Below are 13,614 nucleotides of genomic sequence, written 5' to 3' on the forward strand. Positions count from 1 at the left end.
ACAAATTAAATGCGCGGGAAAAAGAGCGCACATTTAACTGATACTAATAAGATCGTCAAACAATTACGAAGGCTCATCCCGACAGGGACGAAACTAACTCGTTCTCTCGTTTCCTCCCGCACCACTTCTATTTAACTTTTAATTTATACTCATTCCTTTATATCTTTTATTGCTTCGCCCATCGCGACTCCTAATGCGCCTGAGGTGCCCCTCGCACTAATTAAATTCATGCAACACTAAGCTTTCCTGACACCCCCTTTTACAGGCCCCGCCCCCTCCTCCCCCCTCGCTACGGGCAGCCAATGGGAGGCGGCGGCGGTGTCTGCTCAAAGGGGGGCGGGCGCTCGCCGCTCAGTGCGAGATCCCTGATAGAGCCGTCACGTCGCGTCCGACGCTACGTCTTGACATATTTTATTATTATTTATGTCAATTAGGTTATTACTTTTTTGTTTAATGGAATAAGGGATTGGTTGTGAAATTGATTGCCTTTCGCTTATGATTCATCACTGTCAGAATGATCTGAGACGTGGTAATTTTGTATGATTGATTGTTGTTCTGGCATTAGAGTGATTGGGCCGCAATCTAGTTTTACGCAACACTATTGTGTGGAAGACACGATTGTATGACTAGATTACCTGATAATTACCATCGCCCGCATTAAACAGACGAGATAATTTGGCGGTGTTACTTCTTAAAACTCTCATTAGTTAAAGTTAATGCAACTTCTAAAGGCTTTGGTATCAATGTCTGTCTATGTTATATTTTTTAATTAATAATTTTATCAAGGTTTGAGAGGTAATTTGCTTTAAGTACTTAAAAGTTAACTCAATTATAGAACTTTTACTGACTATAAGTATTGGAGGATATATTTTTAAAAGTTTTTTTTTAAGAAAAATGTTTATTAGATTGTGATATGAATATCATCAAAACTGTTTAAAACCATTAAACTGAAATATAACTTCAAATTTCGTCCACAAAAGTTTTTAAAGTTGCACAAACTTCTCGCGTAATACGTAATGCACCTAACAGTTCCTATATGCCAATTTGCTGAATATATATTTCCTTATTACATATGAGAAAATTGACAAAACGCAAACGTTTGTGGTTACGTTCATAACTCCGAGACTCCCTCGCATTATGACAACCCCGTGCGCGCGCGCAAAGCAAACATAAATCCTAACTACAATCTGTCGCAATACGATAACTCACTATACCACCTTCATATAGAGCTCGCTTTGACTTAACGAAAAACTCTACTTACGCCGTTCCAATTCAATGCAACGCCACCTTAATTTATGACCCCCATCCGAAAGCGATCTATAACGTCGCGGCATAAGGTATAACATCGTTTAGCAGTCGAATTTTGAGGAATAAATCTATAATATGAAGGGGGCGGGGAATTAATTTACCGTAGTCGAGGTAGAGTAGGGGGTGTAGGAGGGGAGAGGCCCCGCCCCGGCGCGCGCCATGCCAGTGCCGCGCGAGACGCGCTCGCGCACGCCGTAGCATCGCACGCGGGTACCGTTGTCGTAGCGCCGTAGTAGAGCGTAGTCCGCCGTAGCAGGAGCGTAGTAGAGAGTGTTTGTAATGTGTGGGGGAGTATAGTGCCGGCAAGATATCAGTGCAGGAGGGGAGGATGGTGCTGGAGGGCGGCCTGCCGGCGCCGCTGCAGCTGTACGCGGCGGCGGCGGCGCAGCTGGCCCCGCGCCCATCGTGGCCGCCGTTCCTGCCGTTCTTCGGGGTGCCGCCGCCGTTCCTCGCGCGTCCGCGCCTGCCTCATCCGATGCCGGCGCGCGCGCCTCACGGCCCGCCCAGCGAGGACTCCAACGAAGATGGAGGCAGCAGTAAAGGTACTGTCCCCTTAATTCGCTATACACTCTACCATAGTTTTTTGTTCACCACTGACTATCTTAGGTTACTATTGGATCGCCTTTATAATCATAAGGCCGTCGAATAGAAAACTGTAATTTAAACAACATTATTTGTTCGCAAGGGAATAGTTAAAATTTATCTCCATTATGAACGAAATAAGGCAATGAGTAGGATACCTATTCTGTAAGCACAAAACGCTAGCAGAACATTCCTATAGTTTCAATGCCTGTGTTGAAATCTATCAACTTGTTTTGATGTAACTAAAACGGCAAACTGTGTTAAAAAGCTGCCTTTCTTGGCAATAAACCAAACTAAAATATACAAGTTTAACATTCTAATCTACAGTAAATAATATAATATACATTAACATAGTAAAGTGATTACAGTAGATCAAACGTAATTGCATAAAAACTACTCGTTTTGAATGGTGTCAGAAATTACTATTGCTTACCGCAAACTATATTATGAATATTATTTATTGCACAAAAGACAAAACTGCCCATACCGTAAATTATAGCAAACTATTAAATGCGCCTAATAGAACGTAGAATAACTAAATTAGTTACCCAACGTTACTTATTAATCGGAAGACACTTATAGGTGTTACCTAAAATATTCTTATATAATATACCTAATCCTTATGAACTTTATATTAACTACAAAAAGTAACAGAATGTAATGTGCCTGTAATGAACATAACGTAAACTCACGACTATATATTTTTTCATTATCTTTTTATTGTTCATTCCCGATTGGGCTACTGAGAGGTACACCCATCACAAGATGATCTAAGTACTCATGCTTCACCGAGCTTACTGTGAGAGCAAAACCGTATAGCCACGCGCCGTCTATAACCAATTTGCACTTCAGACAAATTAATAACTTATATGAGGAGCTCGGTGGCGCAGCAGTAAACGCGCTCGGTCTGCAATTGTTGAAGTTAAGCAACTTTCGCAAAGGCCGGTCATAGGATGGGTGACCACAAAAAAAAGTTTTCATCTCGAGCTCCTCCGTGCTTTGGAAGGCACGTTAAGCCGTTGGTCCCGGCTGCGGGCCCGCGTAATGGTTTAAGGCCCGATCTCCCTATCCATCCATAGGGAAGGCCCGTGTCCCAGCAGTGGGGACGTTAATGGGCTGATGATGACGATGATGAATTATGTATTTGTATTAATGTAGGTATCCACTTTTTAAAATACTGTTGTGTAGTACCATTAGTGACAATACGGCATTTATTTATCCAACTTGTTAGTAACCCTAAACCAAAAGAGATAAAAAGTCAGTTGCCAAAATAACAATTAACAGGATAACAAAAAAGCAAATCGTAATTGTTTATCTCTTGTTAACAGTTTTTTATTGTTAGTCAACTTATACCTACCAACCAACGATATGCAAAAAAATCAAGGTAAAACCATAGTTTTACCTTTATTTAGGGTTTCTATTTATACTTTCAATGTCAATGCAGAATTTATAAATTACACCAGTTACTCATGCTTTTAATATTGATTTTCAAAAAGCTTCTTTTCTTCTTTTTATATAGGTACGTTTTGCATTTCTGTGAATTTTATGGTATTGGTAGCCTAACAATGTAAACATGAGAAATGTACTCATGAAAAATCTTTTCTGGAAATAGTGTGTGTAGTGTTTATGAAATTGTTTATAACAAAATAGGTAGGTATCATCTGAACAATCGCACATCGATTACAATACTACTTAGAAGTTCTAGTAATGATACAGTTATATTTACATTTTTTATTAATTTTATACTTTTTTTTTGTTGTTGTGTTGTTTTATATCTTTTACTTCACTGTGTGTAATTTTTGTGTCAAAACAATTACAACCTCCGCACCGGAGATGACTATTACAACTTGTTCTGTATAATATAGGTACTACAACTTGCAAGTGTCATCCATAGTATGTTTTATTTTACATTTGTTAACTTTCACACGCCATTAATATAGGTTTCACCAAGAAGACACTTTTAGTAATTTAATTGTCAAAACAATTACCATCACGACAACTTAAATACTTACCTATTATTGTCATCTGTGTAATGATCCGTTGTTACAAAGATGACAATTGCAATTGTAACAAAATACATTTTAACTTGTAATCGTTTGCACATTATTACGTTTATTGTACGACATAAGAATTTAGGTAGGTACCTATAATTGTCATCTATAGAAAAAGAAAAAGATAAAAACTATAATTGTAACAACTTATATTTTAAATTGTACCTTGTAACTTTTAACATAATATGGGTAAGTATTTCTTGTAATTACAGGTACGTATGTCTTTTTTAATAACTTAAAAAAAGTTTAAAATACATTTTTTTTCTTTTTCTTCACCGCCGTCCTCTGGTTGCAAACATCTTTCATTTTTAAATTTATTTTTTAAACCTGTCTATGATTATATTTTATTTTAATTCCTGATACAAGCTTTCCTTGAGTCTGTTTATATGTAATGTCTTACTCTAAATACTAAGTAATAGCTATAGATTATTTCTCATAGGTATTGTGCAATATGTGGAGGAAGATGTGGAGTCTCTACTTACCCAGGTGGCAAGTAGTCGTGAGTTTATGAATGTATGTATTGAACAATAATAAGTGAAAAATAAATAAATGAATGAATAAATGATTTTTCTTTCTTTCTTTCTTTCTTTCAAAAAAATCTGAAAATAAACCAAATTCTTCCACATCTTACGCGCTGACAGAGTTTTCAATTTTGTATGAAATTATTATTTTAGTTTCATACAAAATTATACATAAAGTTGTAGTTATTAGGCCAGGTTTGACACGGAGTGGGTTCTAGGTTAAGTAATTTTAAGTTGGATTATTTGACTTTTTGTTATTTGAAACTGTATTTTAAAAAACAATAAAAACTATATTAAGTGATAATTTATGTGGTGATAATGTTGTTATAAGTAATTTGTGAGTCCTCATTAGCCATCGCAAAGCTCATCAATCAATATTTTAGTTTTATTTTTATTTATTTGATTATTTTCTGAGCAAAAATAATGTTTTAGGATCATACTAAATAGAATTGCATCTGTCTGCCTACTCCAACAGGAAATAGGCGTGATCGTATGTATTATGTATGTATGACACAAAAAGTTGAACAGAAAGAGAAATAATTTAGATGTAGCTCATACATAAATGTAGAGTGTGGTGATCGTTGATGTCTTTTGTATGAAGCCGAATTGGTGTTATTTAAAATAGATGATCAAACGAACTTCTAAGTGAAGTTCGATCATTATTAAATGAGTCGCTTCATTCGAAGATATAATATAAATCAATACGATGAAACAATAAAAAATAAATAATAAAACAATAACATCGTGCGATGTTGCCTGACAGCCTCCGTGGTCTAGTGGTTAGAGCGTTAGGCTCACGATCTGGAGGTCCGGGTTCGATTCCCGATGGGGACATTGTCGAAATCACTTTGTGAGACTGTCCTTTGTTTGGTAAGGACTTTTCAGGCTTGAATCACCTGATTGTCCGAAAAAAGTAAGATGATTCCGTGCTTCGGAGGGCACGTTAAGCCGTTGGTCCCGGCTATTAGCCGTAAAAACACCTCCACCAACCCGCAGTGGAGCAGCGTGGTGGAGTATGCTCCATATCCCCTCCGGTTGATTGAGGGGAGGCCTGTGCCCAGCAGTGGGACGTATATAGGCTGTTTATGTGATGTTGCCTGTAGGTTAAAGGGACTACCTTGTATCATAACTGAAGAATGAAGCTACGAAATATAATCTCTTTTTTATGATTTTTTTATAAAGGTTACATAGTGGTTAAATTTTAACTAAAGTAAGCATAATACTTAATGCTTTTGCTTATAAAGAGTTTATAAACTAAAATGAACGAAAAATAATACAAGACGTACCAAAGTAGTTCTGATCGCAATTTGTCTACTCGATACAACTTAAATTTAAGTAAATAAAAATATTACATAATATCGGTTTCAGACATAGATACTAATTTTATTTATGTAAAATAATATTTCTTATAGATAATTAAGCCATAAATCAAATTCCAATTAGGTATTTTTCTTGTCTGGTATCATTATTAATAGTAATATTGCCCTTATTACTAATTTATTATTCTTTACAAATGTGATACCTACATCTGAGTACGTCATTATTTACATTTAACTGTGTTCCCCTTATATGCGACCCTTTGTAAGATAAAGTCATAAAATGAATGTGTAAGTTTTATTGTTTTCGGTGCTCTAAAGAATTCGCTAGCTAAGCGGCCGTAGTGTTCATATACCTAGTGTCTTCGTTTTACAGAAAAAGCTATCAAAGTACTTATATCAAATAATGTACCATAACAAAGTATCACACCTGTATTACCTAAGAGGTAGTATATACAATACACCCATTCCTCGCCGTGTAATACGGAGTGAACCTATTCAAAGTATTTATTTTTATTTCTTAATGCCAAATATTTGGCACCAAAGGCATAGTTACCATAACCATAGTGCATAACTGAAAAGTAATAGATCATTGTCTTAATAATGAGAGCAATACTACAGCAAGTTGTAACACCATTTTTATAAATATAAGAAAATGAAAAAAGAAACAAAATCTTGACACTAATCGAGCACTAATCCTAAAAACCAAGCATCAATTAAATACCTGTGATCCAAACGTGAAATTGAAGCACCTTTTGCATTGCAGACGCATTCCTTTAATCAACCAAGGACCTTAGCCAATTTGCAAACGATTGTGATAATAGATAGTAACAGTGACAAAAATATATGTCACCTTATGTCTTTTTGCGATTGTCATAATCTTTTCCAACTTGGCTAACCCCTGGTCCTAATATTAAATACTCCTTTCGGACAAACCTAACGATACTGAATTGCTAAATCAACATGATTGATAAACATTTATTTCCTCGATTTGTCAAATCGCTAAGTGTTACTATTTCATTGATCTGTCAAAATCAGTTAGTTTTTACTAAAGGCGCAGGCTGTGCTAATCTGTAATCGTGTTGGACGGTTTCTTAATGTTACTCTAGATCAGTAGAAAATGCTTTTAGATTGTTATTATTTACAACAACATAATATAAAGCTTATATAACGTATGCTATTAATAGGTAAGATTAACAAGATTGAGCTCTTGTCAAAATGTAGAGTTGTCGAGAATCCAAGACCATTTCAAATACTCTATAAGACAATTTATCTTTCGCTTTTGTCTTATATATACTTAATTTGTTTAACATTATTATCTTATCTACACTATGTATAAGTACGACGTGTAATGCATTGTATTAGTGAATTACGTGTTTAACGGCCGTGGCATGACTCGATGTATTTAAATCGACACCCGGCAACATGTAAGATGTCTAAATAATCTAATAAATAATGTCTTTTCATTCGTTGTCGCGTCCGATACACTTATCCCCGTAACTTATTGCTTTAATATTATTAACGCCCGAAATATTCTCGGATCTCGTTTGAATAAATTTTGTATTAATAAAAAATAAACGTCGGGCAAGGTGCGAAGAGGCTAACGAGAGTAATCCCGATGTAAGTTATTAGTGGCGCGGCCGGGCCGCCCGCTGCGCCCGCGATGTCGATACCCAGATTTTTATCGACTACTTTATCGAGTCTTTTATCGAGCCTTTTGTCGGCACTAGCGCTGAGGTGTTACCCACGAAATTAGGATGTTAAATGTTTTGTAGATGACGCATAGCCCCGCCGCTTTGTGTATCATTGTGTTTTTTTATCACGATCTAATAGAAATATCAATAGCCTTTTTGTATTTATGTAGATGGAATTTTTTGGGATGATTTATTTTCATCATACAATACTCTGTATAATGAGATGGTCCCTAATGAACCGGTACGAAGTGTTTCATTAATTATCTTTGGGCATTAATAAAAATGAAGGCATTATAAATATTTCTTAAATTAGTTTTTGTATTATTTTTAACTTGTATCTTATTGATGTGTGATTTTCATACAATTTATGCGTAATTTAATAACCGTTGTGCTAATTAAATCACTCATTGATTAATTCGCGTGTTTACATGTAGCTGGTTTATCAATCGGTCATAACAATGAGCCAATAGTACATCATTATGGCCGACCGTTCGTGTAATGATATGACCGATACCTACCGTGGTATTATAGTTCAAACGGTGAGCAATTATTGTGATACAAGCTATCGGCTGTGTCTTTGCATACAAAGTTTATTTGTTGTGTTATTAAGGAGTAATCTACCTAGCAGGCTTTAGGGAAAATAGCAGATTTTTCGTCAGTTTTTAAACAATACATTTAAATAATTACTTTAAGACATAAGTAATAATCATAAATAAAATTTTGAAATTAAAAAGTAAGTAAATGTCGTGCGCATTACAAAATACTTCAGTGAATTAACAAAATGTCAGACGATATTTTTACATTATTTTCATTAATACTTTAATACCCAATAATTACAGATATTACAATATTATTGGGTAGCAGAACGGACAGACAAAATTTTTAGTTTTAATACTTAACAACACTATCATTAATTTCTTAAGAAATAGTTGGTCCTCTTTATTATATTATTTTGCTGTTAACAATTTTATTTATTACATGTTTATATAAAAACACCGTCATAATTTCACATCCGTTCATTGGCATTAAAACAATAAGAAATAAGTATTTACAATTCCTTATAATAAAAAAAAATACCTATAGGTATAAATAAATATAAATGTATCTAGTGTATATATTCTATAAGGGCGATTGTATATACAATAAACAATTTTTATAGATAGTTTCTCTGGTGTAAGTTGCCGACGGCAAAAACATTCTGAACAGTTATTCAGTTTGAAATACTGTTAGTCGTTAGTATCCAAATTACTTAAACATATTTGAGTCCTTAAATAAATATCATAAGACAATAAAAATAAATACTTAAGTACAATAATTTAATTAAAGATTTTTAAAAGGTAGAGCGATTTTTTTTTCGCTTAATTAAGGATGTTTTCAAGCCTCTAAAAGCATTTAATTGGCATAGTATTTCTAACATTTATTTTGCCTTACAAGAAATGAAACTGTATAAACTAATTAGATACTTGTTTAAGTAATCCGAAATTTCTCCTCTGATTATTTCATTTCCTGAGAAAGTTGGTTGACAGTTAAAATGTTTGTTCTTGTTACGAGAATTGGATGAATAAAAACAATCGCCTTTTACACTGTTTTACTTTTTTGTTTTTACTCTGTACCTAGTGCGAGCATTTGGAGCGTCGCTAATCAATTCTTTATTCAAACGGCCCACTGGAATTCGAATTTGGAAAAGCGGAAACTGTTTGGATTTGCTTTTCGTGTTGTGTTGTTTCGAAGTACTTTTAAAAGTAAATCAGTGATGACTTAAACATTTTAGTTTAAAATAGTTTGGTAGATATTAAATTCTCTCGGTTTTATAAAAAATACAGCTACACGGCAATTCACTTAATATCTTACCAAATATCAATAAAAAAAATAAAAAAATACCTATTTCTTTATATACATATACCGAGCAAGGCTAAAACGGTGCTCTATAATAAAAGTAATAGTAGGTCATAGGTATATGTAGTTTATAATATTATAAATTTAAAAATCACTTCTTTTTACCACAGCTAAAAAAGCAATAGAACAATCACTTCTCACAAAAAAATAAAAAACTTTAAGTATTTGAATCTTAGCAAAGTATTTCGTGACTGCACAATGGAGTTACAACAGTGGGCCATAAAAAACGCGATACAAACAGTTTTATTGGAACAAAACAAACGCCTACTATAATAACAAAGCTAAATGGCCTTATAAACAGAAATCACGACCAGTCAAAAGTACATCAATAAAGGCAAAGGGTGCCACGGAGGGAGCCAACTGGGAATGAGCAAAATTCATGCCTTCACAGTCTACTTATTTAGAGGGTTAAAAATCGTTAGAGGATTTCATTTTTTGGATAATAGTTTACTATTTGTAACTTAGTATTTTTGTATATCAATTGTTATACGCCAGCTAATACTTATTAGCTGTTAATTGTATTTGGAATGTTTTTTTTACTTAAGTATTACAATTCATAATTCAAAAAAAAAAATAAATTGTGTAAATAGCTACACTATATTATGAATCTTTTGAATTAAAGTTAATATAAAAGTATATTTTTTCACATTAGCTCAAATCCAAAACTTAAGCCAAACTACAACCCAAATCTTACACTCATAAAGAAACCTCGTAAACCATGAAACGAATTTCCCACTAGTCTCAGAGTTAGTTAAAAAAAGTGATTACGCGAAGCAAGTGACAAAAGGCGAGTAGCCGTAATAGGGCCTATTAAGCTTGTCCCCGCAAGGTGGCCCGGGCTGGGCGGGGGCCAATTTCAGGGTTCATTTCCCGTCCTACGAGGGGTCTGGGGGTCTAAAAATAACCAAAAGATTTCAAGGACTCCTGCACAGCTGTTGTTTAATAAGGGTTCAATTCCCTGTTGGGTTGGTCAGTATCGAATTCATTGGGTATTGGGTATTATTACTGTGGTCAGGTATTCAAGTTTTGGTCTCGTTTAATATATGCAATTTTCATAAAATAACAAAGTAGACAGAGTAAAGTAAAAAATAATTCAGGTAACCTACGAACTACTAATTTATCTGAAAACACCAAAAGGACATAACAATTATATATTTTGTTAAGTACTTAGTAAGTATTACTTTTAAACTATGTCTCGAAATATTCATTTCATCTACGTACAAGTGATACTACAGACAGAATAGACGAGGTTGATTTTGTAAGAATATGGACATTTCTCAAGAATGTAAATAGAAGCTTGTCAAATCATCACCATCAATGTTTGTCGTAGCACTAAGCAAACATGTTAAAGTCCATTAAAGTTTGATTGTTCTCTGCACAAGCGCATACGCGCCGCGACGAATGGCGCGTCGCGTGCCCCAAAACACGCATTTGTCAAATTCGATGCGCTTTTTTACTATTTACTTTTTCATATCTAACCCCAGTTAAAGTTGACCTCTGACAGAGTAGTATTAATCTGATACGTCTGAATTAATGTTGCGAGTGCATATTATAATAGATAACTTTTAGCCATTTCTGCAACGCCTTTAAGGGCCTTATCTCACTAGAACATCTTGGTTGCGCTTGCGCCACCAGCAGGAAATTCTTCGACATTCGGTTTTCGGCCACAAATTGATTGCACATCCAGGTGAGGTACCCTTTATGCAGCTGCATAACAAATGTTTCAGAAATACTGCTATATTTTTTTAGAGTTATTGAATCAATATTTTTAATTTTCCTTCTTTTGCTGTGATCGCTCATAACAAACCCAGTTGGATTAAAACATGTTTGAACAATCCGGATAGTTCATATTATATTTGTTATTAAGATCTTTCACCCTTCAGTATTGGTCACGGGAGAGTAGAGTGATTTCACACCAATATGGGCTGTAGTTGGCGGTTTACCGGTTGGCGGCAATAGGTCCCACGAGTGGTGATCACATGTATCCAATGGATTGGGAATACAAAGATACCCTTACACGGCTAATAGGGTAATTCTCTATAGGTCGTTGAGAAATCAAGCTTCAAAGAAGAATTAATAACTATTATCAGACCTTCAAGGGATCATAAAATATCTTTCGGATAATGAAACCATTTCTACTTCACAAGAAGTATCTTACTGACCAGCAAAAACGGCGCAAAAATTTAATAACATGCGTTTTATTTTGTTGTTTCAATTATAAATATAACTCTACACTTATAATAAAATAAGAACTTTTCGTCATGTTGAGCTAAAGTTGACACATTGACATTGGTAACGGAAAAAATGCTAATTTATAAATAATTAAATAACCTATTGTTCATATAACATATAAATAAGTAGTTAAATATTCAATATATTTCTGAGAACAATCACGTATTATTGAATTAAATTCTTCCATCTGAAACGATCATGCCGTGCGAAGCATAAATTAATCTAAATCTAACGACAGCCATTCCAGTCTTCTATTGTTTTCTCTCTATATGAGGCGAATCGATTATACTTTCATGAATATTAAAAACTCTTTGAATTGATTCATTATGAATAAATTATTCTTTTTTTGCGTGGGACAGAGTAAAAAAATGACACCCACGTTTTTTTGGTGGCAAAAAAACAAATAAGTAATTTCACGCCTCTGTGTGACAAGCGAATGTGAATAATGTAAAAAAAAAATTTGTAATAGATTGTTGTATTGTTTGTTCGTCAACATACCTCTTTGTACCGGATACAGCTAGTTACCTATTCAGCAGTTCGTGACTATTTTGTTATATACTGTTGATAATAGTAGTTGTACTACAGCGCTATTACCTAGTGCAAAATATTCGTAAATGTGACGTTAAAACCACGGTTTTGCTCCACCGGAGACTTACATACATAAACTCACTTCCCACCGGGGTAAGCAGAGACTGTGGAATTTGCTTCCATCCTGACACACTTCTCTTGCTTCCTCCACATTCATCAATTGTTTCATACACGAACGCCGGTTCAGAGTAGATCGTACTAAACCTTTTCTAAGGATATCTCCAATTTGGTCAATGTACGTCCTTCTAGGTCGTAGACTTAATGAGCTTTTATTGCTGTAAGTACTTACAACTTGTGACTACCACAACGACAACAATTGTTTGAATAACAGTGCATTAGGCAACTCCTACCGGTCTATTGATGGTGTCAATACTTAGCAGAGCAGATGCAGGTCAATTTAGTTTTCCTTGTAAAGCTTATGTAGGAATCTTAATCAAGCGATTAGTCATAAGAAATAATGAGTATACTTAATAAAGTACCAAAATCATTATTTTTCAGATTAAGTAGATCGTTTTTTTTTAAATAATGGTACAGAAGACTCTCGAGAGCTAATGACCTCCATAAATATAAAGAAGCATATAAAGAAAAAAATACAAACTGTCGTTTATATTTATATTTAGAGCGTTCAAATTCCTTTACTAATAACAGATAATATGAGGCCTATTGCACTGCCAACGCCCATTGACTTTAAAAAACAGTCACTCCATTTCTTCCATTGCTTCTGTTTAAAATCAACTTTATCATTTATTTTTAATAATTACTAATAAAATTACACGAGTTAAGATATTTGTTAAGCCTAACAAGAATACATCAATCAAATCAATTCACCTATATACATACATACATACATACATAAACTCACGTCCGTAATCCCTAATGGGGTGGGCAGAGCCACAAGTAATTAAAGACAACTTGCAGCCACTGTTGATACGAAGTCCAAAGATGGATATGATGAACCTTAAGAAACAATATATTGCTATTCGACATTTGTTTGCATTGTGCACTTACTTTTATATGCGCAAATGTCAAATTACAATATTACTTTTTTAGATGAATTGTTTCGATGTGGCCTTTTTAACCTCCCAGGTACTTATACATTTTATAAGTCCATATTATCACAACAAGCATTTAATCCTGCAAATCTAAACAGTAACAAATGACTTGTAACCCAGTAGGGGTGCCAAAGTGAGACAAATTACAATGTTAAGTATCGTCCTGACTACAGTATCTTTTCTCATACCACTCTGTCCCTAACATCAAGGCGGCTTATCACCAAGGAGTTAATCCTATAAACCCTACCATAACATATTGCTTAGAAGCTAGAGTAGGGGGCCAAAATAACCCTATTAAATATTCCCATCGACGCGATGCTACTTTTCAATGCAGTCGCTACTTACATGTCGATAAAACATTACATAGCACGTTA

General features: G+C 34.5%; 1 protein-coding gene across 3 annotated transcripts in view; it reads left to right on the forward strand.

Moving 5' to 3' along the window:
- Positions 1–1,453: 1,453 nt before the first annotated feature.
- The window catches only part of LOC126368952 (homeobox protein unc-4-like), a 42,218-nt gene continuing 30,057 nt past the window's right edge, over positions 1,454–13,614 (forward strand). The window contains exon 1 of one of the 3 annotated variants that reach the window (XM_050013215.1): positions 1,454–1,850. In XM_050013215.1, the coding sequence (XP_049869172.1) occupies positions 1,637–1,850 (214 nt within the window). In that variant the 5' untranslated portion in view covers positions 1,454–1,636. The remainder of the gene's footprint in view (positions 1,851–13,614) is intronic. The other 2 variants (XM_050013216.1, XM_050013214.1) reach the window with 2 other exon arrangements.

This window comes from Pectinophora gossypiella, chromosome 8, assembly GCF_024362695.1.
Source record: "Pectinophora gossypiella chromosome 8, ilPecGoss1.1, whole genome shotgun sequence".
In the NCBI taxonomy this organism is placed as follows: domain Eukaryota; kingdom Metazoa; phylum Arthropoda; class Insecta; order Lepidoptera; family Gelechiidae; genus Pectinophora; species Pectinophora gossypiella.